This window comes from Clarias gariepinus, chromosome 25, assembly GCF_024256425.1.
Source record: "Clarias gariepinus isolate MV-2021 ecotype Netherlands chromosome 25, CGAR_prim_01v2, whole genome shotgun sequence".
NCBI classification, from domain to species: domain Eukaryota; kingdom Metazoa; phylum Chordata; class Actinopteri; order Siluriformes; family Clariidae; genus Clarias; species Clarias gariepinus.
The window spans coordinates 19,243,855-19,269,210 of record NC_071124.1 but is presented as its reverse complement, the minus strand read 5'-3'; the positions used below and the strand labels follow the sequence as shown (position 1 = coordinate 19,269,210).

The following is a 25,356-nucleotide window of genomic DNA, read 5'->3' as shown; positions in this document are numbered from 1 at the left end:
TTGGCAGTTATGATTATTAACATTCATGAACATGGCCTAAATAATTTCACAAATCCTGCACAATTAACTTACTTTTCTTTTTTAAAAAATATTGACAAGAACAATATGACTTTTAAAATCTCAGACATCCTGTCAGGTTAGCTTATTTGGGCTAGCTAAATGGCTTAGTAGATAGCATAAATAAACTGACAAGATTTTTAAGAGGATATTCATAAACATTCATAATACTCAATGTATTATGAATGTTTATGAATATCCTCTTAAAAATCTTGTCAGTTCATTTATGCTATCTATTTGTGTAAAAAGTAACAGCATTACTGCTTAGTTTACTAATTTTATCCTCTCTATCAAATTATTTATTAGCTTTAACATCTTCTCAGACATTCTGTTAGTTAGCTCACATTGGCTACCTGACTCACCAATGAACATTATTCATATGCAATGCTAAATAATCCTCTCAGAAAATCTTTCAGGTTAGCTTAACCTGGCTAGAATTCTATGTTAGCAAAGAATATTTTTGCATTCATCTTCTCAAATTGTCTTAAAATTCAATTAATTGATTTAGCCAGCTATCTAAAAGTAAAAAAATAAAAATACAGTACATACTTTCAGAAATCCTGTCAGGTTGTCCAGCTATCTGACTTAAAAAAAAATCCTGTCAGCCTAGTTCATTTTAGGTAGCTAGCACTGGCTAGCAAGTGTTTATTTATTTTATACATTTATGAATCTCCACTAAAATTTCCTAGGAAAATTTGTCAATTTTGCCTTTTTTTTTAAAACCAATATATATTTTGAGTTATATGACGTTTTTCCTCCTGGAAATCCTGTCATGTTAGCTCACTGGACAGCTATAAATTAGACATGAAAACCCTGCCGGGTTAGCTCATGTTTTAGCCAAAATATTTTTAATACGCATTAAATATCTTGTCATCTTAGCTACTGTTGGCTATGTATTAGTAATGAAAACTGGCATTAGCAGGCTAAAATTAAGATTTTTAAATATTAATTAATGAGCACTTCTGAAATCCTGTCAGGTTAGCTTGTGCTACATAGCCAGATATAAAAGAAAAAATACAGTATGTATCAATGCCCACTACTTTTTCCTTCCTTTCATGCATGGAAGAGGTTTTTTTTCATGAATGAATGAACGAGTGCCTCTCCAGCATCTCACAGAAATTCATTAAAATTGGTCGACTCCAGACTGGATTTTCAAAAAGAAAAGTATCAATGGTGTGTAATTCAATGCAAGAGTTCACACTGCACTTTTCTACTAGTGTTTCTCTATAGAGTTCAGTGTGGCTGGATGTTTAGTCCAGGATTCTGCCAAATACAAGCACTGTCTATGTCATGTTTAAGTCCATCCTTGTTAGATTATCAATGAACCAGTCTATATGTCTGTGGCATGTGGGCACAACTGCACTTTGCCTGTGTTGTAACCTAGTGTAAAGTTGTTTTTGTCCTAATTCTAAAGCAATACTATAGTCTGAGACGAAAACAGAGCCGTGTAAGGAGTAAACCTGAAACACACACAGGCCAAAAATAGTCTCTAAGTCAGCCATCCATCCAGGGAGATGCACTGGCCTATACAAGCAACAATAAGTCACTATAAGTGTGTGCATTACGTTAGTTTTCACAAACTAGTGTTTGCGCATTTAGGAACAGCAGGAAGCACAGAATACTGATTTTATATCAGTTACTTAAGTGTTAAGTGGCTGTTCCAATAAACTGAAGTGCATCATTAGTGCTGTTCCTGCACTTTTCATTCACCTAATGATCAATTCCAGAAGTGTTCTTGCCTCTTTGAGGGCTATATATGTGGGCTTGTGAGGGAAGACAGCCAGTCATGGATACATAGCCATCCACGTTTGCTGTTTTTACACCTAAACCATAGTGCAATTAAACCCAGTCACAGTGGTTAGCTTTGGACTAGAATATTAAATTAAATGTTTACAAGGCCGAGGGTTTCAGCACAAATAGCTCGCACATCCTTATTTAATTACTGTTTGGAAGCAAGATAACAAAATGGATCGAGTTAAAGAATTAAGAAGCCGTAGGTCTCTTTAAAACACTGCAGTGGGCATCAATGTCTAAACGAAATCCAACACAGCTTTAAATGTCTCACAATAGCCTTTATTTGTGGGAAACAATTAGGGGATGAGCAAACTAAAAAAAAAAAGTGCTATGCTTAAAAGAATAGTATAGTAAATAATCTCAAATTTTTGTTGACCAGCCAAGACTTACTTGGGGTTTAAAGTTTACTTCATTTTTAAGCATTGCGACTAATGTTCCTGATATGGTAAAGAAAAGCTTGTGGCTACCAGTTTAGTATTGTACATACTGCTTTTAACCAGGATCTTACAGGAGCAGAAACAGCTACTGTACAAAAAACTTGCAAACTCTAATATTCCATTTGACCACTTGTTTATTTGATTATGGTGCAAAATGTGGAGGCGAATTCAAATGTGAAAATTATTCCCTAAGCCTCACTTTTTGAAATACAAACACAGAATCAGGGAATGAAAAACTTGTTTAGTGTCATTACCTGATCATTCAGTACATCCAGCTGACTTCATTTTATTGCCACAAAATATTGCTGAGCCTAGACCTGAGTAACTGACATTTTTCCATTGCTCTTAAGTCCAATCTCCTAAGCAAACTTAAAAAAAAAAAAAGTCTTATCATTATTTCACTAAAAAGTGGTAGGCTTATCACTACTTACCGTTTTTTAATGTTCTTACTTTTACTATTGAACACTAAGCAGATAAGTGATCACAATCATTCATGACTACGTTTCCTCCGCAAAGTTGAAGGTTCAACACTATCCTTCCAGTATTTAATCATGCACTGGACAGTTCTTAACCCAATTCCAGTAATTCTGATCATTTCCTTAGTTGTATGCTTTGCTTGATGGAGATTGCTGATCTAAATTAACTAACCTCCAGTCTAAATTTTTCCTTTCTTTATAACTTAATATCACAAATCGAAAGAAAGTTCTCAAAACTTCCTGGTGGACAACCTTCTGAGGGTTACAACCCTCTGACACTGGAGACGCCTTCCATAAATGATAAACATCTCCATACATAATTCTTCACCATAGCAAATATAAAATGCTTTTATTTGTTAAATAACACAAAGTATAGAAATGTAGAATGTGCAGTATCATATGTATAGAGTCGAGATTTCAACAGCACTGTGATTTACATGATGATATACTTTCTATTTCACATTTGTTTACCTACTTTACTATTTTGGCATACAATCTCCTCAGTAAGAAACTGGTAGCTATAAGCTCTCCTTTCTTGTTAAATAAAATAGCCTTCAGGGTGAAACTTGAAAAGCGAGCTTCATTCACCCAATACATCTAAGTTGTTAGGCTGAAGATAAGTAAAGGAAATGTTGTCGCGTTAATGTTCAGTAAAACTATTCCTTTAACAAAGGCAGCAATGCCATCCCCATGAGGGCTCGCACTACATGCACACATATATCCTCGCACACACAAAAACTCGCACTTACAGACCCGCTCAAGCACAAACAGGCATGAAGATTACCCCATATGCATGCATGCATGCCTGCTGCCGTGTGCTCCACGTGCTGCCCACGTTGTGAATAGAAACTAAAGTGCATGAAGGGGAATCGAATGTTAATTGTGCCAGCACGTGTCTTTTAATTTTGGTGTTTATCCTGCCAACTATCAAATGATTTATCTTTATATTTCTTTTGGTGTTCATATTTTCAAATGTATTTATTTTTATCAAAAACAAAAAAAAAAAGCTTGTGAATAAATAAGTGTCCGAAAACGAATGTAGCGTGTACAAGCATGAGAGGATGTTTTTATACCAGGGATGTTTCTAATTTTTATTTTTAATCATTATGATGGTTTCTAATCAAAACAGTAGTGGATTATTGCAGCATTGCTTCCTATTAAAATATGATCACTCAATCAGAGCCTGTGCACTTATTTCTTTTCTACTATACCTAGTTTAAAATTAATACAGAGAAATGGAATTGACATGAAATTAGCCTCACCCATGTCTGGATTTAAACTATTTGAGGCCAGCTGTACGATTGCAGTGATAGGGTTAGTGTTGTCCTTGGTGTGGTACATCCCAGCTCCCAGTAAACTGAACATTCATTAAAATACACCAGCAAACTGGTGACATGATTCTGACCTAATACATTATAACTACCAACCTAATATAAAGTACGTCCCCCTTTCGCCACCAAAACAAAAGGGTTCTTCCCTCACAATTTGGCCATTAATAAAGTCACTCACATGCTTAAGTTTGCCCTTTTTTTATGTTTCCAACACATCAACTACAGGGACAAAATGTTCACTTGCTGCCTAATATATCTCACCCACTTCTAAGTGCCATGTAATGAGATATACCTGTAACTACTGTGACAAGGGCCAAATTGTGATATCTAGACAACTGGATCAGTGCAACTCCAAAACTGCAGCTCTTGTGAGACATTCCTGGTCTGCAGGACCTTTCAGAAGTGGTTCAGTGAAAACAAATCAATGAAATGGCGATAGGGTCATGGACAACTAATGCTCATTTTTGCACATGGGGAGTGAAAACTGGCCCGTGTAATCCGATGAAAACAAAAAGCAACTGTAGCTCAAATTGATGAAAGGGGTAATGCTGTTTCCCATAGAAAGGTGTCAAGTCACACAGATCATTACTGTTTTCGTGGCAAAAGAGGGGACCTATTCAATATTGAGGTGGTGGTCATAATATTATATATAAAATTGGATTATCACAATACAATATTAATGCAATCATCGGAGTTTAAACTTACAATATTAGCCCTCATGAGGACTCACAGAATTGCACTTATTATATTGTAATTTGTGAAAAAATAAACAAATGAATTAAAGCAGGGAACTGTTCAGGACTGCGGATCCCAAAACGAGTTCCGTGATGTCGCAAATCACAAACCAAGCATTTTTTAACCAGATTATATTTATTACACATTCTTATAATTATTTAAATAGTCATTTGGATTAGATCAATCTAATCCAAACCTCGCTAACAAGGAAACAAGTAGGTTTTATAAATAATGTTTGCTTAAACCTAATGTGTTCTGTAATTAACTATTTCAAGAATAAAAGCCTCGAGGGCAGCAATAAATAGCAAAAATAGCACTGTACATATCTGAAAAATACTCTTAAGCATTCAAATAGTTGCATGAGGTCAATGATAAAATGTTACTTTTTTTCCTGGGAAAATGGGAATCTGAACTCTTAGTATTTAGCAAACAATTGATTGACTGTCAAAACAAGTTTTATGCTAAATATTAACGTTTTTTAAAAATAAGTAATCTATTAACTAGTTTCTAACATGAAGAAATCCATAAAATGGAAAGTCATAGAAAGTCTGACAAAGAACACCGTCAAAACTCAAGAGGAAAGAAAACATTGGAATTTATTTATGCTCTTTGCAATAAAAAACTGAACTAAAGCCAATTTTTAACATGTGAAGAGAAAAAAAAGAAAAGTGGTCGAGGAAGTCATGACCGATTTCTTCCATTTTAGAATTGAAACAGACAAAAGACAAAAAAACAAATCTCCATTATGCAAAATTAAATACAATGGAGAGGTGGTTCTTATGGAAAGGTGTCACTTTCAATAGCTACAGCCTCAACACAGACCAAGTAAAAGGCAAGAGCACTACTTATTGTTGTATTCGTATAATCTTAAAGCGCCACTGTTACCATTTATAATGTATTATCAAATGAACAAAAGAATCGACAAATAAGTGCAATGTCATTGTGACGTGTACACAATTTTTTGGGTTACAGTACACGTAATTAAATGCATATTTTATATATATATATATATATATATATATATATATATGCATGCCATACCAGGCACAAGTGTACAGTATAGTGTATATCGTATAGTGCTTTTGTTTATTGGGTTTCAGTGCCTCCTATCGGCCACATGAAATACTGCAGTTCAGATTTCTAACAGAAAAGTTGCAGACTGTAACAAACTCCAATGATGAAAGTTTAACAGCTCCATTTCCCACATGGCACTTAAACACAACAGTCTTTTTTTCTTTTTTATTAAAGTTGTGTTCTGTGGGTTTCATAAGACTCAAAGCAATCTCGCTCTCAGAGACCAGACCATAAACACAGACTCCTCAGTCTGAGCCGCGGCTCCTCGTCCAGCCTGTACCGAATGCCTCTGTATTGTTCTACAGTAACCTAAATAAAAAGCACCAAGACACTGAGGTTTATTGTTTTACAGTAAAAAATGAAAACAAAAAAACAAGATTTTATTAAAGAAGCATAAAAAATAAAACTCTTGATACATTTCTTATAACCGTGAAGTCAGTTCAAATTATAACGTGTATACAATTGTTCCGACTCGCGGCTAAAAGGTCCATAAACTTTCAAATAAAATATATTTCAATTTTAAATTTTCTTCAATAGTTTTCTCATTTTGTTATAAATTGCCTATATGTTTTACACAGGAAAACAGAAATATGAAAAATAAAAAATAAATTTGCAGTAATAAAAGGGTCACATTATAATCTGGGATATTTAGGTTAAAGTAAGCAAATAAATTGTAAAAATAAAATGTGTAAAAAGTTTATCCTTTTTTTTTTTTTCATTTTAACATTTAGAAAATTATTAGTTAATGCCTGATGGCTTCAAGACATGCAGATAGTTAACTTACAAATAATGATAATGTTTTAAAAACTACTAAACTTATCAGTTTTGTACGGCTGGAAGGAAAAAAATCCCAATGATTGTTTCTCAGGGTATTTACAGTCAGGCCTAAAACCTTGTTACTGAAATGACTTTTGGTTCTGCATATAAAAGAATTAAAGCAACAAAAAAATAAACCAAACAAACTAGAAAGGAGAGCAGAGTTACAGGGCTAAGTGATCCATGTGAGCGTGGCAGCTTGGTGCCAGTCCAATGCCCGAGATCAGATCTCCCCTCCGAGCTGTCCTCAGTAAACCCTGTTTATGAACCGTGGGTAAGATAGGGCCTACACACTAACTAACCTCCATCTCGAGCTTGTGCCGTTAGGAGTGGCGGACTGACAGAGGAGACTGTTCCTCACTAGGCTGAGGCCTGGAGCATTAGACGGCACGCGCTCGAAGGGACGTTTACAGCACGCTACTGACGAATTCTGTACCTTTATACCAGTTCTGCTACTGCACACATCCAGAAGAAAAACAGTTTGGAGCGTAATTTTCCAACACATCTTAAAACTAACCTTAAACCTTAAAACTAAGATCTAATCTCAATTAGATGAGTCTCCTCTCGCAGGAGACTCATACTCTGGACAAATACTTAAAAACTTTCCTTTCCTCGTTTCATTTCTGTAACAATCTGCAATCAACAGTAAGGGGAAAGGATTTAAAACTTTGAATAAGACCACAAGAGCAGGTGGATCCCTGTTACAAAGACAAAAATCAGGGGCAGGCGCTTCAGAAACAGACTGAACATCAGTAGTGATCTGCACCACCAAGGCACCGAACGCTTTCAACGCCGAACTGAAAGTGAACCTGCTCTACTGAGTCGTTTAACAACATTCTGTATCTGTGTACCCCTGAATGAAGCAAAAAAGACTTTAAAAGAGACACAGGAAAAATTATGGACCATTTTTGAGGCTTCGTTTCATACACGCCTGATTACTGAAACTGCATGGACGACACCGATCAAACCATGTAAACCAGAACGATAAAAGATCTGACCTCTGACCTTAACCTCGGTTCTAGAGGTTTCCGTTTCAAAGCCACTGCATCTAAGCGTCGGTTCTAAAGCTCTGGACTGCGACCCTACATCTAACCTCGTCTGCGGCTCTCGGACATGTAGCACAGAGTGAATGGAAGCCCTGGGTGAACATAGCTGCCAGGTTCTGATTGGTTCTCAATCCTGGTTATTGGAACTGAAGGAGACCTGAATCATCACAGGAAGCCCTTTTAGACTGTACGGTGTCATGGCTTGTCGCAAAAATAATAAATAAACGAAATAAACCTATTCACTGGGCTACCGGTGCGAGTTTCATCCAACCGAAGCACTAAAACAGCAAGAGGCAAAACATGGAAATGTGTCTGGGCGCAAGAGTGGATTACAGCAAAAAGCCTTTGTGCTCAAAGTAAGAGCAAGGCCTTGTGGAAAGGGCGGAAGACCGACGTTTCTCCAGGCTGGCCAGAGACCGAAAGAACATTGCAATGTGTCGCAGTGCACAAAGTGGGATGGATTTAAAACAGTCCAGAAAAAGAATTCCCCACTCTTCACCTTTTTCTCCTCCAAAATACACACACACACACACACTCAGACACACAGTAAGAAGAGACATTCGTGTAAAGTTATAACGTCCTACCTATACTAGAATCTGGTATTTTGGAACAGTGCGATGCCACGGAGGACGTGTCTGTCCTGTTCTGACAAGCACACCATTCATATTAAAAGAATCTTGAAAAGCATCTTTAAAAGAACAATAAAAGTGTAACAGATAAAGTTGTCCGTGGAGTGAAAGGCGACTCCGCCGTCTCCGTGGTGCTGTAGTGGCGCCCTGCCGGGACGAGGAAAACGCAAATGGAATGAACGAACCCAAACTTATTTAATCAAAGCAGTAAAAACACAAGTGTGTGTGTCTGATAATGAAGTGTATATGACATGTCCATCCTGGGTAAAGTCCTCAGGAACGTGTTCTAGTTCTAGCTCGAGGGTTTAACCTGCGCCCTCTTCTGGACTGGAGTATGAGTGTTTTAAGATTGCGAGACAAAGACGGCTGGAACGGCCGACCTCTTAGCATCGTAATATTTCTTATGCAACGTTAACTATTCTATCTACCTACATAATATTGAACATTAACCATTATGCTGGATATCAACTCTTAACTTGAATAAATATTAAGTGTTTCATTCTTCATCGATAAAAAAACAAATAATTCTGTACTATTTTGGTCTGACGAGTGTGCAGGCTCCGCAGTTTTGCGTTTTCTCTGCTGCTTCTTCTTTTTTTTCCTCATGGGAAAAAAAAACGCAAAAACGTGCGGGATTAAAAACAGACTGCTTTCCCGCCCCTCTCAAAGTTCTCAAAATGAACCCTTAGAAAAAAGTGCAGACCTATGCAGCTTAAATCGAAAAATATCTGCAAGTAGAAAAAAGTCTCAAGCAAAAAATAACCTGCTCAGAAGCAAAAATGAAGAGGAGGGGGGAATGTATAATACACAGACAGACTCATCGGCGGTAGATTGAATTAATGCCTAAAGATAGATAAGACACTGGTTTCTATCCTCCTCGTCCATCTCGAAGGAAAAAAAAAATAAAAATAAAGTACACTGCTGACCTGCTGATTCCACAGCCTGGGATAAGTACAAGAGTCAGTTATAATATTGACATTATCATCATTGTTATTATTATTATTAATAATAAATCAACATCAGAATAGTGTCATATTCAATATAGTAATTATTATCAATCCTATGTAGGCAGGTACACATCTTTCTCTTTGTGTATAGTTTACTGTAGACTTTCTAAATAGTGGGGTTGTTCTTCAGGGCTTGGGATAACAGCAACCCAGTAACTGTGTGCCATTAAGAGAAAATGCGAATGCACTGAGTGGCTGGGGTGTGGCACACGGGACACTCAGGCTCCTGTGACTGGCAGATTTGCCCAGCGCAGTCCATGCAGAATAGATTGTGGCCGCAGGGAACGAGAGCAGCTGTGACCTCGCTCTCGAAACACACGAAGCAGTCCCTGTTGCTACCGCCCGGCACCATGCTTCCTAGGGTGCTGGCCTTCAAGCGACCCAGCATGCCAGAGCTGGCGCTCATGCTGCCGCCACCCTCGGAATCGGTAGGTGAGCCACCGGGCAGTGAGGACGCAGAGCAGGAAGAGTACCCCGTAGTGCTGCCACCGCTGCTGCTGCTGCTTCCTCCTGAGAATGACGAGCCTGTGTGAAGCCAGGAGAGAGCGCTGAGCGGATCGCTCTGTGCCCGCCGTGCCAGTGGGTGTTCCAGCGCTGAGCCATCGCCAGGCAGTGTGGGTGAGAGGCGTGGTGTGACTGTGCCCCCGCTCAGGCCGCTACTGTTGCGCCGAAGAGGCTGCGCCTGCTTGTTGCCGTTGGCCAGTGGTGCCCAGATGTTGCTGCTGCCAAATTCAAAGCCGAGCTCGTCAGATGCGGGTGCTACGCCAGATGGAGGGTCATTGTTGAAGGTAAAGGTGCCTCCTCCTCCACTGCCCGTGCTAAATGGACTGGTAGGACTGGCGCTGTCTGTGGGTCGCCGGCTGCTCGGGTAGAGCTCCGAACCCAAACCCCCATTGTGATAGGATGTTGTGGAGAGCTTGCGGGCTGAGGGGTGAATAGAGAGAGGGAGTGGAGGAGGTGGTGGTGGTGGTGGAGGTGGGGGTGCTGTATGGTGACCAGAGCTGCTCCCACGCCCCCATAGCGTTCCTGCAAGACCCAGAGAGCCAAGGCCTTCGAGACTGACATCTGTGCCATTAGTGTGAAAGTCATTGTGGCCCTGAAGGTCAACAAATGCGCCTGTGCGTAGCGTGATGTGTGTCTCGATTTCCTCACGTGCACGGTCAACATTTTCTGGCATACCAGTCACCTCGAACACGGGATCCTTCTCTCTGCTCGGTGTCACAATGTACGTGTGCGTCTGTTGCTGGATGCGTTTGATCGTGGCCCCTTTAGGTCCCACCACCAAGCCCACCACGCGGTAGGGCACACGAACCTGGATGGTAGTCTGGCCTGGAAGGTGTGGCGGACCCGGCAGAGAGCCTCCGCTTCCCCCAGCTTTGCAGCGGGATGCACGGATCATGGAGAAGTGATCAGCTGCAGAGATTATCTCACGCTTGGCCATTTCCACGTCCTCACGTCTGCCGGTGACTATAAACACGGGGTCTTCACCTCTCACCGGGGTCTTGATGTAAGTGTTAGTTTTTGCTCGCAGGGCTTTAATCTTACAACCTGCAAAGAAAGAAAAATAAACAACAAAAAAAAAACGTAGCAACAATAGATACTTAATTCAAAGAAATCCGGGCATAGACATCTGAACACCAATTTGCCAAAAATATGTTTTTTGCCGTTTTTATTTGTTTCAGTCCAATATAATTATAGCAGTGGTAGTTTTGTGCACGGCATATACAACTATATAACATTAAAGAGGCTTGCAAAAGCTATTAAGCAAACACATTAAGCCTTGCTCTGTTTACGATTTATTAATGTTGGCATAGGGCGTGTTTTTAGATTAGATGTTATGTCCAAAGTAACAAATGAGTATTGTAAAAAGCACAATTTATCTTTTCATCTCAATGATAATCAATATAAACAACACAGATGGTGTAAAGCACAGCTGAGGAGTACAGTACATAGTGAAAATAAAACATTAACATTAGCACGTAGTATTTTTACATTTTCGAAAATCCATTTAAAATAGGGCAAAGTTTATTCCCTCAACCAACTTGATATAAAAGATATTAATTTAGATATTAAAAGCTCAAAACTATAAATTAATATATATGATCGGTGTTATTAAACGAATGTTTCCTGAGACGATACATCATCTGCAAAAACCCCACATTGAGAACCCCACTAAACTAACGAGAGCCCAATATGCTGCTCTGATGTTCAATAGCAGCTCCACTGTAGTACACGGTGTACTGTTTCTTTAAATATGTCTGCCTGTCCTCGCGCGGCCAATCGTGTGCGCGCGCCGTGATGTCATCGTCCGAGGCAGAAAGCATGGCACTTTCAAACAAAGAGAACAAAGCGAGAAAGCGCCGCGAGCGCGCACGTGCCTCGACTAAGTACTCGAATCCGCAGTAATATTAAACATAAAGGTTTCTACAATAAATACGAACACGTCTAATAATTTAGCGGGACATCACTGTGCTGAAATCGAATACAGTGCAGAGCAGAGACGAGGAGAATCCCGCCCAGTTTAAGCACAACACAAGGGCTGTTTGTTTTTTTTCCCTGTTAAGAAATAACATCATAAACATGAACTTATCGGTGTCACCGGTTGTAACAGGGACTTAAGGAAGGATTTGGTGCATGGCCTTGACCGAGCGTGCAGTAAAAGTGTGTCGATCGATGTGTTTCTTTTGTTTAGGTGTGGAGGGACAGACTGCTTAGACATGTGCGGCTTTGTCTGACCCCTGAGTCTCCCCTCCCCCCCAGACCCTCCATCTGCCCCAACAACACATGATCATGCAATACACCAAAACACAACTAAAACAAAAAAAATCAATTCTATCTCCAAAGTGGTGCGCCATGACAGCATGACTTTCGTCATAAACATCTCCAGAAGGGACAAAGAGATTCCGTTATGATTAGCGCAATCACAAAGGCTTAAAACTTATCTAACTCACCTTGTCTCCCAACTATCTCAGCGACATGTTCCGAGCTGGGCACGGGCACGCACTCAGTCATGTTGACGCTCCTCTTGCGGTTGCAGAGCGCGGCAGTCTGGTCTCCCAGCGCTGGGTGCGTGTGCGGGGCTATGTGGTAGCCCCCTGTGCCGTAGTACTCCGGAGACGGCGAGCAGGAGGACGGCGAGCCCCGGGAGCCGCCCGTATGGTCGAGCAACGGCAGGTCCACGTACCCGCCGCTGCCGCCTCCAACAACTCCTCCTCCGCTGCCGTTGCAGTTCTCGGACACGCTGCTGCCCGTCGTGGTCCCGTCTACCAGGGAGTCGACCTTCTCCAGCGCCATGAGCGAGAACTGATCGAGGGCGAAACGCAGCGCCTCCTGGTGCTCCTCGTCACGGGACTCCGGTTCCGGTTCTCCCGAGAGCGCGACCCCGGTCTGTTGAGCGCTCACCACGGCGTCGTGATCCATGATCTCTGGGTGGAACAGGGGGCTAGGCATGTTGCCCGCGGATCAGCATCAGACGGGATGCGAAACTGCTTTCTGTGTGGCGAAAAAAGCAAACACCGTGTTAAATTAAAAAAACACGCAATAATAAGTAAACACACTGAATGAAAAAAATACACCCCAAACTAATATCTAGTATGCTCTGTGAGACTGAAGAAACTCCATCCTGCTTTGTCCTTATTGTTTCTTTCTCCTCGTCCAGCAGCGGTTAGCAAACTAGCTTAGCACCACCGCTTCATTAGCTAGCATGAGTTAGTAACTTAGCCTACATTGTAGAAGAAAATCAAATATTATTGTCAGGGTTATTTATTAATCAGAGACAAACAGGAACAGGTTTCTTCTCTCCCCGCGGAATGACAAATGCGACAGGACAAAACAACAAAGACGACTCGGCATTTTTTGTTGTTAGCAAACTAGCTTTAGCCGGCTAGCACAACGGAGGTAAGTCACGTTGTCGCCGCCTTTGCCTTTGTTTGTGGGGAACAGACTGAGCAGCAGGCGTGCACCGCGCCGAGCACACATTAACCACCAGACTAATAAAAATAATAAAATACGAGCAAAGAAGACGCGTTTTATTTACCTGTTTGGCTTTCTGCTCCTTTATTAAGATATTTTGGAGAAGGAATACTTAAAGTCCTGGCTACAACGGGTTAGCCGAGTTTGCTAATTTGGGGGGCGTTCGGAAAAATATATACTTGTTTTAAAAAAACATACAAGGCGCACGCGAGAATATACAGGCTAGGGGGAAAATCCGCACAGATCCCTACTCAAATCCCATGACTCGAACTATGCGATGAGGCGATTCTTCACATCTCCATGAGCGCATAAATCCCAAAAACACACACAGAGAAGAGCAGCAGCGTCTCGCCTCGTCTCTCCCGCTGCCTGGAGTCCGCCGCCTTTGTCTAGCCAGGCGCACGCGACGCTGCTCTCTGCCTGCCAGTCTCTCGCGCACAAGGCGCTGACGTCACCGGCGACACAACAATGGAGTTCAAAGGCCACGCAATAGGCGCCCACATCAGCGTCGTGAGTGCGCATGCGCGTCCCGGCTACACCCGGTCATGTTCAAACCGCGAGCGTTAGCTTCATAAGTCATTTATCAGTTTCGATTTCAACTCATAAAAACAAGCCATATGGATCAGTTACTAGCCGTGATAGATATAAAAGAAATAGATACAATTTACTCATGTAAATATATTACGCAACGTTGAATGCTGAAAGAATTTCAAGTTCATACCCAAAGTCACAGTGTAGGGCTGGACGATATGATATGACGATATAATACAGTAGCATCATGATCAACTGTGACATTTTCATAGACATCGTACATAGTTATGTTTCATTCATTTCTTAATTATTTTAAAGGTTATTATGGACCATCTGGGAGTTAAATTAAATTTGTATGGTGTTTTTTAGCAGTGGTTATCATCACAAAGCAGCTTTACAGAATAAAAAATACAATTTTGGAAATGTGAGAAAATGTGTATTAATCAAAATGATCAGATTGTCCCTGATGAGCAAGCCGAGGGCGACGGTGGCAAGGAAATACTCCCTGGGAAGGCAGTAGAAAGAAACCCTAAGAGGAACCAAACTCAACAGGGAACCCATCTACAACCCATCTATATCATAGCAGGGATTGTTGTGCAGTCACATATGTTAAATTTCTGTAGCTCAAGGGCAAACCCATACATTGTGATACACAATTTGGCCAAAGCTACTGTAAGTGCAAACCTTCCCGCAACCCTGGTTTGTCACATGGTGTCAAAGTTGGAGGCAAATTACAGTATACTGGGGTGTTTTTACTTTGGGGTCCCAGGATCATTTCTGAGAACACATGAACCCAAAGTCCATTTTATTTTGATCAGCGGGACAGAACATAATCGTTCCACACTCTGAACGCTTGCAGAGGTATTGAGGGTGGGCGGGAGATGCGCAATTTTGCTCAAAAGAGGAAGTTTGCTGCGACATGACATAATCGCTATTCAATTCTGTCACCATATGGAAAAACGTGGCTCCAAAAGGATCTCTGTGGAGTTAAGTTTGATTAAATATTTTTTTAAATTACAACAACAATAAATCGCGGTGACAAAAATATCAAGCATTATTTAAATAAGTAAGTTTTATTAAGTTATATTTCCATAAAAGGATAAAGCACAATGTTTGTTCAAAATTTGAGTAGATGAAAATATTCAAAGACAAAAACCCATTTTTACACAGGTTATTACAAAGGTTGACCCAAGTTATGCCTTTATGTGCTTTAGGGTAAAATCTTTTCTATAGTTTTTTATAATCCAAATTAATTATGTTGTCAAATTGACATTATATACTGTACATAATATTGAGTAATTGACATTTATGAAGCAACATTATGTAAAGAACTGTTCAGATACAATATTACAGTAAGGTAAATAACAGTGCAAACACAATCTTGACTAATTTCAGGCACAATAAAATACTTTGCTCACAACATACCAGGAACTGGTATTTAATTCACTATCAAAGGCTCTTAATCGGATATACTACAGGGGCAAGAAAAAGTCAGTGAACCTATTGAAATTTTATTTTCGGCATTAATTTATCATAAAATGTTTTCTGATCTTGACCCCTAAGTCAAGAGTATTGACAAATATAATGTGGCTTAATAAAATACCACATAATTCTGATCTTTTATGTGGTTATTGAACACACTCATTCAACATTAAAATGCTAGTAGAAATGAACCTTTGAAATGAATAACTGGTTAACTTCCTTGGCAGCAATAACCTCAACCAGGCACTTCCTGTAACTGTGGATCAGACCTGCACATCGTTCAAAAGTAATTTTCCTGGCAGAACTGCTTTTCTGTCAAATTCTTTGGACATCTTGTGTGTATGACTCTCTTTAAGTCATTCCATAGCGTCTCTATTGGGTTGAGGTCTGAGCTCTGACTTGGCCACTCTGGTGTTTTGGTTCATCGTCCTGATGCATCGCCCAGTTTCTACAGTTTCAGCTGACTTACATTCTCACATTATCATGAAATTTTTTTTTAAATATGCATTTTCCTCTCTATGATTGCAAACTGGCCAGGTCCCGATGCAGTAAACCAGGCTCAAATCATGATGTTTTCTCAACCAAACCTCACTGTTGGAATGATGTTTTCATTATCACATGTAATGCTGTGTGTTCTTTTTAAATAGTTCAGTCGTAGTTTCATCAGTGCACAAAATAATTTGCCAATACCGCTGGAGTGTCATTGTGCTCTTCCGCAAACTTCAGATGTGCAGCAATGTTCGTTTTAGTAAACACCGGCTTCTTTTGTGGTGTCCTGCCATGGGCACCCTGCTTGTTTAATGTTTTACATACTGTAGACTCATCAACACAGATGTTAGCCAGTTGCAATGATGATTTCAAATGTTTGGCTGTCACTCAGGGTTGTTTCTTTACCTCATTGATTAGTCTTCGTTGTGCTCTTTGGGTCAGTTGGACTTGGCGCCCAGTTTTTGGTAGAGTAGCCACAGTCCCAAAGTGTCTCCATTTGGCTAACTGTAGATGGGTGAATTTCTAAAGTCTTTTCTGAAATCACTTTGTAACCCTTTTCAGCTTTATTTAAATCAACAACTTTTAAACAAAGATCCCCTAAAAATATACATTTTGGTGAGGCATGCCTCATATTAGCGTATTCTTGCGCAAAGCAAACGTAAAAAAAAAAAAAAGGAGTTTGAGTGGTTTTTAATCAGTCAGTGTAGCTCTAGTCTACACCTCCAAACTCACAAGACTCCAGGTATGCTCACACCAATGCTGACTCCAATTAAACTATTTAGGTCATTAGCTCATGGATTCACTTACTTTTTCAACTAGCATCATAAAGTGTTTTTGGATGTTCTCAACAAAGACATGAAAGGTCAGATTTGTTTGTGTTATTATTGTAGGCACATTATGGGGGAGTGGTAGCTCTGGCAGCTAAGGCTCTAGATGGTTGGTTTGGGGATCTAAGGATTCGGCTGAGCCCTGCTGTTGATGGGTTGCCACATCCAATATACCCAGCCACTGTATACAGTGCCAGTTGCAAACCTGGATAAAATGGGAGGGTGGTGTCAGGAAGGGCATCTGGTGTAAAACCAGTGCCTAGTTGTTGTGCGGTCCACTTAGAACATTTTAGGCACAAATTGTCAATACCCTTGAATTAAATAAAGATTAGATCACATTTTAACAAATTATGATTAAATTAAGGCAGAAAACCAAAGAGAAATTCCAAAAAATTCATAAACCTTTATTTTTGGGACACCATCAAGTAATTGATTTTTGGACAGAATATTGTGTAATTGGCATTTCAAAGACTTTTTTAGGCACAGCATTAACTGACAGCACACAAATTTCACATAATTGCACTTTTATGCATAATCGTTAAGCTTACATTTTAGACCAAATATGGGCAAATATTTTATTGTAGTGGATTTGATCATTCAATATCAATATTCAACATATGAGAACTATTGGGTATTTTGGTATGCCTTTATTTCAGGATTTGAGACACTTTGTGAAAACACACCTAAAGTTTTTTTTTTTTGCGATCAACTGTTTAACTGAATGATTTTATATAGAAAACAGTGGGGGGGAAAGTATCACTGGGTTTTTATAGATGAGAGCACATTTTTGCACATTACTTTATCTTTCATATTTGGAGAAGCATGAAAGATTTCAACCTAAAAATTACAGTAATCACAGACCACAGTTAAGTTAATCAAAATTTCATTTTATTACTCAAATGTACAAAATTACGCTCATTTTAAAGAAATCATCAAGCATCCAAGACTGCATGAAGCTGATTTCATTTATTACATGTAAAACCCCAATCCGACAAAAATAACTAGCTTTATAAAATACAAAATCTAATTTAATTTAGCTTTGACACCATTAAACAGCTTATATGTAAAATAAATGGATTAAAAAAACAAAAAAAACAAAAAAAAAACGCACACACAATGTATACATAAAAATATAAATGTGAAGATGGGTCATGGATAAAAAGCTAACAAAACAGTCCTTCTTTGAGCTCAGACTACCAGCTGAAACCGTTGACAATGACATGGACGAGGGGAATTATTCATCCTTTATAACTTGGTGGATTTGATTAACAAAGCAGTACCCATTTTCAATGTTTTGCTTCTTTTGCCTTTTGTGGCTGAGCAGCATTCCCTGTAGCATAATAATATAAAATGTTCTGCTTGTCTAACAATTATTAAACGTTTCTGTTAGACTAAATCGACCAACAATGTTTACTCTTAGTTTTTGGCAATGCCAACATCTAGTTTTTTGCACAAACCTTTGGAGGATTTTTGTATAACAATTGACCTATTGAATGAGTATCACCACATAAGCGGGATTTATTTTAAGTATATACACTTTCTACATGCCGCAAAAAAACAAGTCTTTCAACAACCTGTTTAAAAATTAGACCCCAGATTTAAAAATATAAAGGCCTAATAATTAAGAAAAATTACACCAATTGGAAAGCAATAAATTTGAAACTGTGCTCAGAACCATTTTTTATTCCTAGAAATTAAATATCTTACTATTGGAAGATATTACAAGTGCAAACACAATCTTTTTGCAGTATGTACAAGAACTGCCTTATTACCAGCTTGTGCCACATGAAGTCCTTTGTTTCTGAATTATTTTAGAGTTTTATCACATCACTGTCTGGCTATTGAATTACCAAGAGTTCTAACATTTAAAAAAAACATGACAACACGAAGTGTTTACGATTGTGAGCTGCCATTTCGTATGATCTTGTAGTTACTGTATAATAACTGTGTTAAGCCCTTAAACATTCCTGACAGGAAGAATGACACACAACATAGTGAAGAATGGAAAAGAAGAGCACCAATAATGAAAATATTAGTTCTATTGATGTTAAGTTAATTAATAGGAAATTTATGCAAATATATTATCTTCCTATCATAGGTCTAGCAAAAGGCTCTCCTCATGATGCGATGTGTTTCCTATAGCATTTAATGCAAACTTTGTGCCAAGGTGAAACCAAAATACATCTCTCATGTAGTTGGAGTATGGCAAGATATCCACTTAGATTTAAAACAAATTTAAAAAAATTTAAATACAAAAAGGTGAAAAAGTTCTTAGAAACCACCTGTGTAAAAAGCACAGAGGTCCACAGTTTAACTGGAAGATCACTGCAAAAAAAAAGTGTTACTTTTCCATCATGAGCTTTCATGTCCTGGTAAATATCCTGTAGGTCAGCGCAGGAGAAGAACACTTTAATCTAAAGGTTACAAAGACACAAACTAAATTAGAAACTGAAATCAGGCATGTAATAACATGTCGTATAACAATTCAATATAACCGATCATGAAATCAGATATGTCAATTATCTGAATCATACAGCCTCACAACAATACTAAAATGGTTTCCCCTACGAGATACACTTGCCAGTTGTTTACCACTTGACCGGCACTGAAGAGCAAGGCCTTTATTAACTAACTATTTTTAATTATTTGAAAAGTGTTACATTTAAAATGTCATTCTAGGCTTCATCACTGTAATCTTTTCTTCTTCAAATAGTGCCAACTTCTTACCAACTCGAACACAAACCGCTTTTCATTCACCTTGACAGAAAGCCTCAACCAAATCATTACCAGAGGAAGGGGAGGGGCTTCCAGAGGGTGTCGGTTGATATCGGAGTTCTGAAAACACCTGAGTGAATGTCAACTGGCTCATCTGCTGTTTTCTTTTTGTATATTATGGACTACGTTTCCACACACTTCAACGTTAAAATAAAGAACTTTGAATCGATAAAGATCGATAGGTCCAGTCTTTTAATTTCTTTTTTCTTTGGGGTATTTTAGACGTTATCCTGGTACTAGTTTTTCATTGCACACAACCCTAAACATAACTCTCAGAAATCAACTTGCCCTATTGTGTTTATTTTGTTTCTGTAAAACTTTTACCAGTTTCACAGAAACAGTATGTTTATGACAACAGGCACGACTGTGTTAAAAGCTTGTGCCACACTTTGTCTAGCTTGGGTCGGAGCAGCAGTGACTCAAACGTTTAAGGCTCAACACTAAGGCCTTGTTCACACGGGCGTTAAATTTTTGGATAAACAAACACGCTCTGAACGTCCTAGTCATTTATGTTGCGTTTTGTAGTGGCGTTCGTTCGGCCGTCTAACACCAGCCTGCAGCCCAAATTGTAGTTTGTGTGTTAACCTGTGGAGGCAGTGTTGGGAACTGGTTATGAAAGCCATTGTTTTATTTGAGGTGCCTCCTTTTAATATGGACCATTTTGCTATATTAGACATTAATCTTCTTGTTTTAAAATTTCTCGCAATACGGTGAGGTAGGGAGAAAAGAAAAAAAAAAAAATCGCCGCCGCTACAGGTTCACACTCTTTAATTTGCTTTTTTCACGCATTTCCCTATGTATAGCATGTAGGATCATGGGATATATCCAGTCCTCCGATTTTTTTTGTGTGTGATTAGTAGTGCTGCACCAACTATATACACAGGGAATGTATACTCTTCAACATGAAAAATCTAAATATACATTTAGCTTCTCTGCTAATGGTCACATGATAGCACCAACAATTGTGTGACTACTGACACCATTAGAGGTACCATAATACTACACATTGATGCCTTAATTCAAGTTTTTTTAAAGAGCAAAGATAACTTGTATGTATACATTTTTGGGTCACCGTGTGTGTGCAAAACCATCCGTCAGGGGGTAAACTGAAAGGAACCCGGAAGATGTCAGGGGGAGGACACTGCTACATGGCGTTCACTGCGCGCTTGAACGGTTGCCATTTTGTCTCAGAGCTGTACTGGACTGTTAACTTTGTCTCGTTGCAGATTTTCCAAAATAAGGATTATTCAATATCAGGACAGTTTTACACGACAGCCATTTTCTATCATTATGCTCCCGGACTAATTCATTGAAACTGGTAAGACCGACTCTTTTTGCCTTTTTCTTACTTTAACACTGAGAAAATTGTAAATATTGGTATAAGGTGCACTGCAGTGTACGTTTGGTAAAATACACATGAGCTACTTTTAATGAGCTACTAATTTGTTTGCATCTACGAATTTTTGTAGATTCTCGGTCCTTTTTTATGTGTGGAAATGTTCACACAGCCGGTACTCACTCACTCTGGATGTATGCATGTATAGAGAGAAAGAAAGAGAGACAGAGAGAGAGTCTGGAGTAGATTTGAAAACACAGCATCCGAAGTCAGCCAATGCTTCCTCTAGTCTCTGTGTGACTGACCTCTATCTGTCATTTATCAGAAGTAGTGAAGAGACACAATTTGCATTTTCATCAGTAGGTGTGTAACTATATGGTGGTTTCTTACTGTAGCTATACTGTCTCCATTTCACCGCTGCCGTTGGTCTCCTCCTTTACAGACTTTGTATCACTAGCGGTCTCTTCTGCTTGAGCTAGCATGTCAGCCATGAGAGCGTCCTCCAGCCTCTTCCTCACGTTATACACCAGGTCCTCTTGCTTCCTGGAAAAGTTTTGTAACAGCTCAGCCCACCACACCAGTGCTCAAAATGGCAGAAATTGCCAGTACTCCTACATGCACTCAACTTGTTCACATAACCAAATTATACTATTAGTATGGAACCCACTGCCTTTTTTTTTTTTTTTTTGGATGAACATACCTGATGTCCTCATCAGTAACCATAAAAGCCTTGCAGAGGGGCTGCGTGCTGTTTAGCCAGACCCCGGGGTTTTTCTCCACAGCAGCAGATAGCTGGCCTGTGATGGGAGCGCTGCTGGTGTGCAGGGCGCTGGCAATGGCAGACAGGAGCGTTTTATCTGAGTAGCCCGGGCCAACCCCTGCAGTGGAGGACACTTTCAGATACAATTATACAATTTAAAACCCAAACATGCCACTTGTTTGCAGTCATTAAAAGACATTTCAAATTACATTGCACGGATGTGTTTACCATCTGGTATTTTATCATTGACATTAAATGAGACTGTGAGCATGGCACCTGTAAACACTAGGATAAATATAGCATAATGTTGCATTGTTCACAAAGTATAAAGGTGAGTAAGGGATATTGGTTGCGGCTAAAGAGATTGTTTTGCACCAAAACAAAAATGTAATCATCAATAGTTTAAATTTAACAGTGATGTAATAGTTAAAGCTAGTACAGTAATTGCCATGTTATTACAGACTCTGGTGTGATATTCTAAAGTCTATATAACTTCATTTGATTTAATTTGACCTTTATAGGTTATATTACTCCTAAGCATCTGTACAACTAATCCTCCTCCTAACTAATTCCTCACCTTGAAGACCTTTGGGAAGATCCATATTCTTCATTAACTCCTCTGCTATGTCATATACGTTTAGTCCACTTAGCTTCTTTTCCCAGAAGAGCTGTAAAGAGGCAAAGACCTTATGAAGGGAAAAAAAGGCCAAGCCAAAATCTGGCACAATAATGGAAAGTTATATTAACTTACGTTATTGGTAATATCATACAGACAATTGGTTCTTACAACCCTCTCTTACCCACGCGTGGAAAATTGGGCGGTCACTCGCGGTGCCTAACACCACCCAATTTTCCATGAGGTTTTAAAAGGACCGGCAATATTAAGCGGTTCATTTTCCACGCAGAAAGATCGGAAACTTAACCACTACATTACGGCCACCGTGAAAACCACGCTGACTCCGCATAGGTGAGATATTGGTATTAGCAATGTCTGATGTAGGGTTAAAACTCAGGGCTGTGTGGTTACCTGTCTCGGCTGATCAACGGCTTTTTGCGGGTCTGTCTTCACTTTATTGTTTGGGTGGTTTGTGACTTTTGTAACAGGCTGCTTGAAAATGGAAGCTGTCTGTCGCACTGGAAGAGAGGTGTTTAAATCAGGCTTTCCCTTAAAAAAAGAAAAATTACAAAAAATAATTAATAATTGTATGTTTTTGCAAATGTATAAAACTAGTATTTAAAAATGTTTTAAGCTTATTTCCTGAATTAACAAAATTAACTGTTACTTGCTAATATTTCAGAAGAATATTTAGTACTACAAACAAGAAAGCATTATATAACTCAGGAGTGAACAAACCAGTATTACGGTCATCAGGGACAAAAAGAGTGTTTTTTTTCTTGTATGTTTTCTTGTCTTATTTAATAATCATAAAAAAAAGCACCTACTTGCTATTGACTTCTCCAAAGAGAAGGTATGAAGAAAAAAAAAAATGAACAACTAGTCATAGATTACCCCAAGTTAGTGATTTGTCCACTTTTAATATCTGATACTCAAGCCTAGCATTTCAGGAAACAGAATAGAACTGAATATATCAAAGCAATGTTTCTTTAAGAAGCATTCTTTTTATTAATTTTTTTTAATGGAAAAATGGAAGATGAGTCATAACATTATAACCACTGTCAGATGAGGTGAATAAAAGCTTATCTTATTACAAAAGCACCTGGAAGTGGGTGGAATATACTAGTCAATAGGACAACAGATTGTCCATGAATTTAATGTGTCAGATGCAGAGAAAAATGGGCAAGTGTAAGCATATGAGCAACTCCGACAAGGGCCAAACTGGATCAGAGCAAATCCAAAACTGTAGCTCTTGTATGATGTTCCCCAGCTGCATCGTGTAACCCAACATTGAACGAGCTTACTACTTCTCAATCGTCACGCTGTGCGTAACCTACTCTGTTCTGACTGCTGTGCTCATATCGGAGGCGGTGTCTGTTCTTGTTCAGTTTACTCATAATCATTTTGCCAGTACGGAAGTCGAAGGTGCTCAGGTCCATGGAGTTGCCGAGATAACGGGCGAGTTGGGGCTTACTTCGAAATTTCTTTCCTGTAGGACTGTGGGTACAGAGAAAGACATAGGGGTCAAAAAGATCTCTAAGCAACATCTCAAAAATGCAAGCAATACACAAAAAGGTAGAAAAGTAACAATTCAATTCAATTGTATCTGTATAGCGGTTAAACAATTGTAACTGTCGCAAAGCAGCTTTACACAATCTTTAAAAAATAATTATTTAAGTTTGTATGGAATTTGAATGTGAATAAATCAAAATGGTCAGATAGTTCCTGACACAGTGATATTTGGTGGAAGTTTAGGCGGTTAAAAAGTTAATTAGATTTCTGAGGTAGACTTGAACCATGTAGGAAACATACAGGAAATGAATAAAAAACAAAAAGACAAAACAAAGATAAAGCTCTCCTTTTGAAATCATTTGAATTCTCCAGTAGTCGAAGACCATTTGTTTGACCATACAGTATATAATGACATGAATAAACAATTCAATTAGCAATTTATTTTATAACCGAGTTTAATTTCGACTTTGAAGATTTTTGCGTCCTCGTTTCATTTTGTTGATGTTGCTAATTAGGTTCTTTATGTCAACTCAAAAACTAGTTAAACCTCCAGCAAACTTACAAACTAGTCTCCTAACTAAACCTTCTCTCATAGTAAAGTTTACCGGGAACTCGAACTAAATAAAAAGCGAATTATTAAACGTTATACAAATAGCGAGTTTACGGACAGCTTACGCAAAGTTTAGCGAGATAAACCATAAATGCTAACACTGGGTAGCGTGCCAGCTAGCTAAGTTAGCTTTTAAAAAAAAGAAAAAGCCCCGTGCATAATAATATTACCACATAACAAAGACTGAAGAAGTGAGCATGTGGGGAAATCTTTTGTTTCTTTGTTTGTGCTTTTACATAAATATAGCGGTTCAAATATCTATTATTTTTTTTCATCTAACGCTAACGCTCCCCTCCCGACAGCTAGCAACGGTGTCCAGCTAAGCTAGCTAGCTTTTATCTCCACTGGCTAATCCAGTAACAGTACCTAAAATAATAGACATCGCTTTTCCCCGCGGACAAGCCCGACTTTCTGGTCACTTCTTCCCTTTTCCAACCATTTGGGAGAGCCGAGCACTCCCACCTTTTCCTCTCCATGTTTTCCTGCGGAGTCGGGCTTGTAGAAGTGGACGGAAAGTAAATAAGGGATGTGGTATTGCTTGAATTGTCCCTTCTTTTTTATTATCACGCGCCGTTCTCCTCACCTTATGACCCCCCTACACGAAACATCCGGAGTCGACTCCTAGTTCAAAAGATCCGACAACATAAAATGAATGGCATTCAAAGGCATACGTGAGTGGATTCATGGGAGTCGATTCTGTGAACTTTTTTGTTTTTGTTTTGGAACAATAGTGTAATAGTTCAATATTTTTGCGTTATTCAAGGGCTGTTAAAATAAAGTAAATAAAGAAATCATAAAAAAAGGAAATTTCAATTTATCAAACTAACATATTTGATCTTTTATTTATTATTATTAAAAATATAATTAATTGTAAGTTTTAGCAAATGTATAAAACTAGCATCTAAAAATGACTCAAAGCTCATTCCCTGGATTCCTACCTGGCACTCACTAATATTTCAGACTTTTAGCATTATATAACTCAGGAGTTGACAAACCAGTATTCAGGCCCTTACATCCAGACTGTGTGACAGCTTCTTTCCACAA

The 25,356-nt window shown here is 38.9% G+C and overlaps 2 protein-coding genes across 5 annotated transcripts; both read right to left on the bottom strand.

Annotated features, from left to right (window-relative positions):
- Positions 1–6,998: 6,998 nt before the first annotated feature.
- On the bottom strand, positions 6,999–13,818 carry LOC128513140 (RNA-binding protein MEX3B). Its single transcript, XM_053486794.1, has 3 exons — positions 13,439–13,818; positions 12,354–12,894; positions 6,999–10,950 (listed from the first exon to the last, which is right to left on the bottom strand). The coding sequence occupies exons 2-3, from the start codon at positions 12,850–12,852 to the stop codon at positions 9,569–9,571; spliced, it is 1,881 nt and encodes a 626-aa protein (XP_053342769.1). The 5' UTR covers positions 12,853–12,894; positions 13,439–13,818; the 3' UTR covers positions 6,999–9,568.
- A 3,832-nt stretch (positions 13,819–17,650) lies between these two features.
- On the bottom strand, positions 17,651–24,906 carry mbd3a (methyl-CpG binding domain protein 3a). 4 transcript variants are annotated; one of them, XM_053486833.1, is made up of 7 exons: positions 24,775–24,906; positions 23,528–23,687; positions 22,602–22,739; positions 22,152–22,242; positions 21,515–21,707; positions 21,205–21,357; positions 17,651–19,117 (listed from the first exon to the last, which is right to left on the bottom strand). In XM_053486833.1, the coding sequence occupies exons 1-6, from the start codon at positions 24,786–24,788 to the stop codon at positions 21,210–21,212; spliced, it is 744 nt and encodes a 247-aa protein (XP_053342808.1). In that variant the 5' UTR covers positions 24,789–24,906; the 3' UTR covers positions 17,651–19,117; positions 21,205–21,209. The 4 variants fall into 4 exon arrangements, with proteins under 4 accessions (XP_053342808.1, XP_053342809.1, XP_053342806.1 ...); XM_053486834.1 differs by having other exon boundaries at positions 21,515–21,692; XM_053486831.1 differs by having other exon boundaries at positions 24,679–24,902.
- Positions 24,907–25,356: the final 450 nt, after the last annotated feature.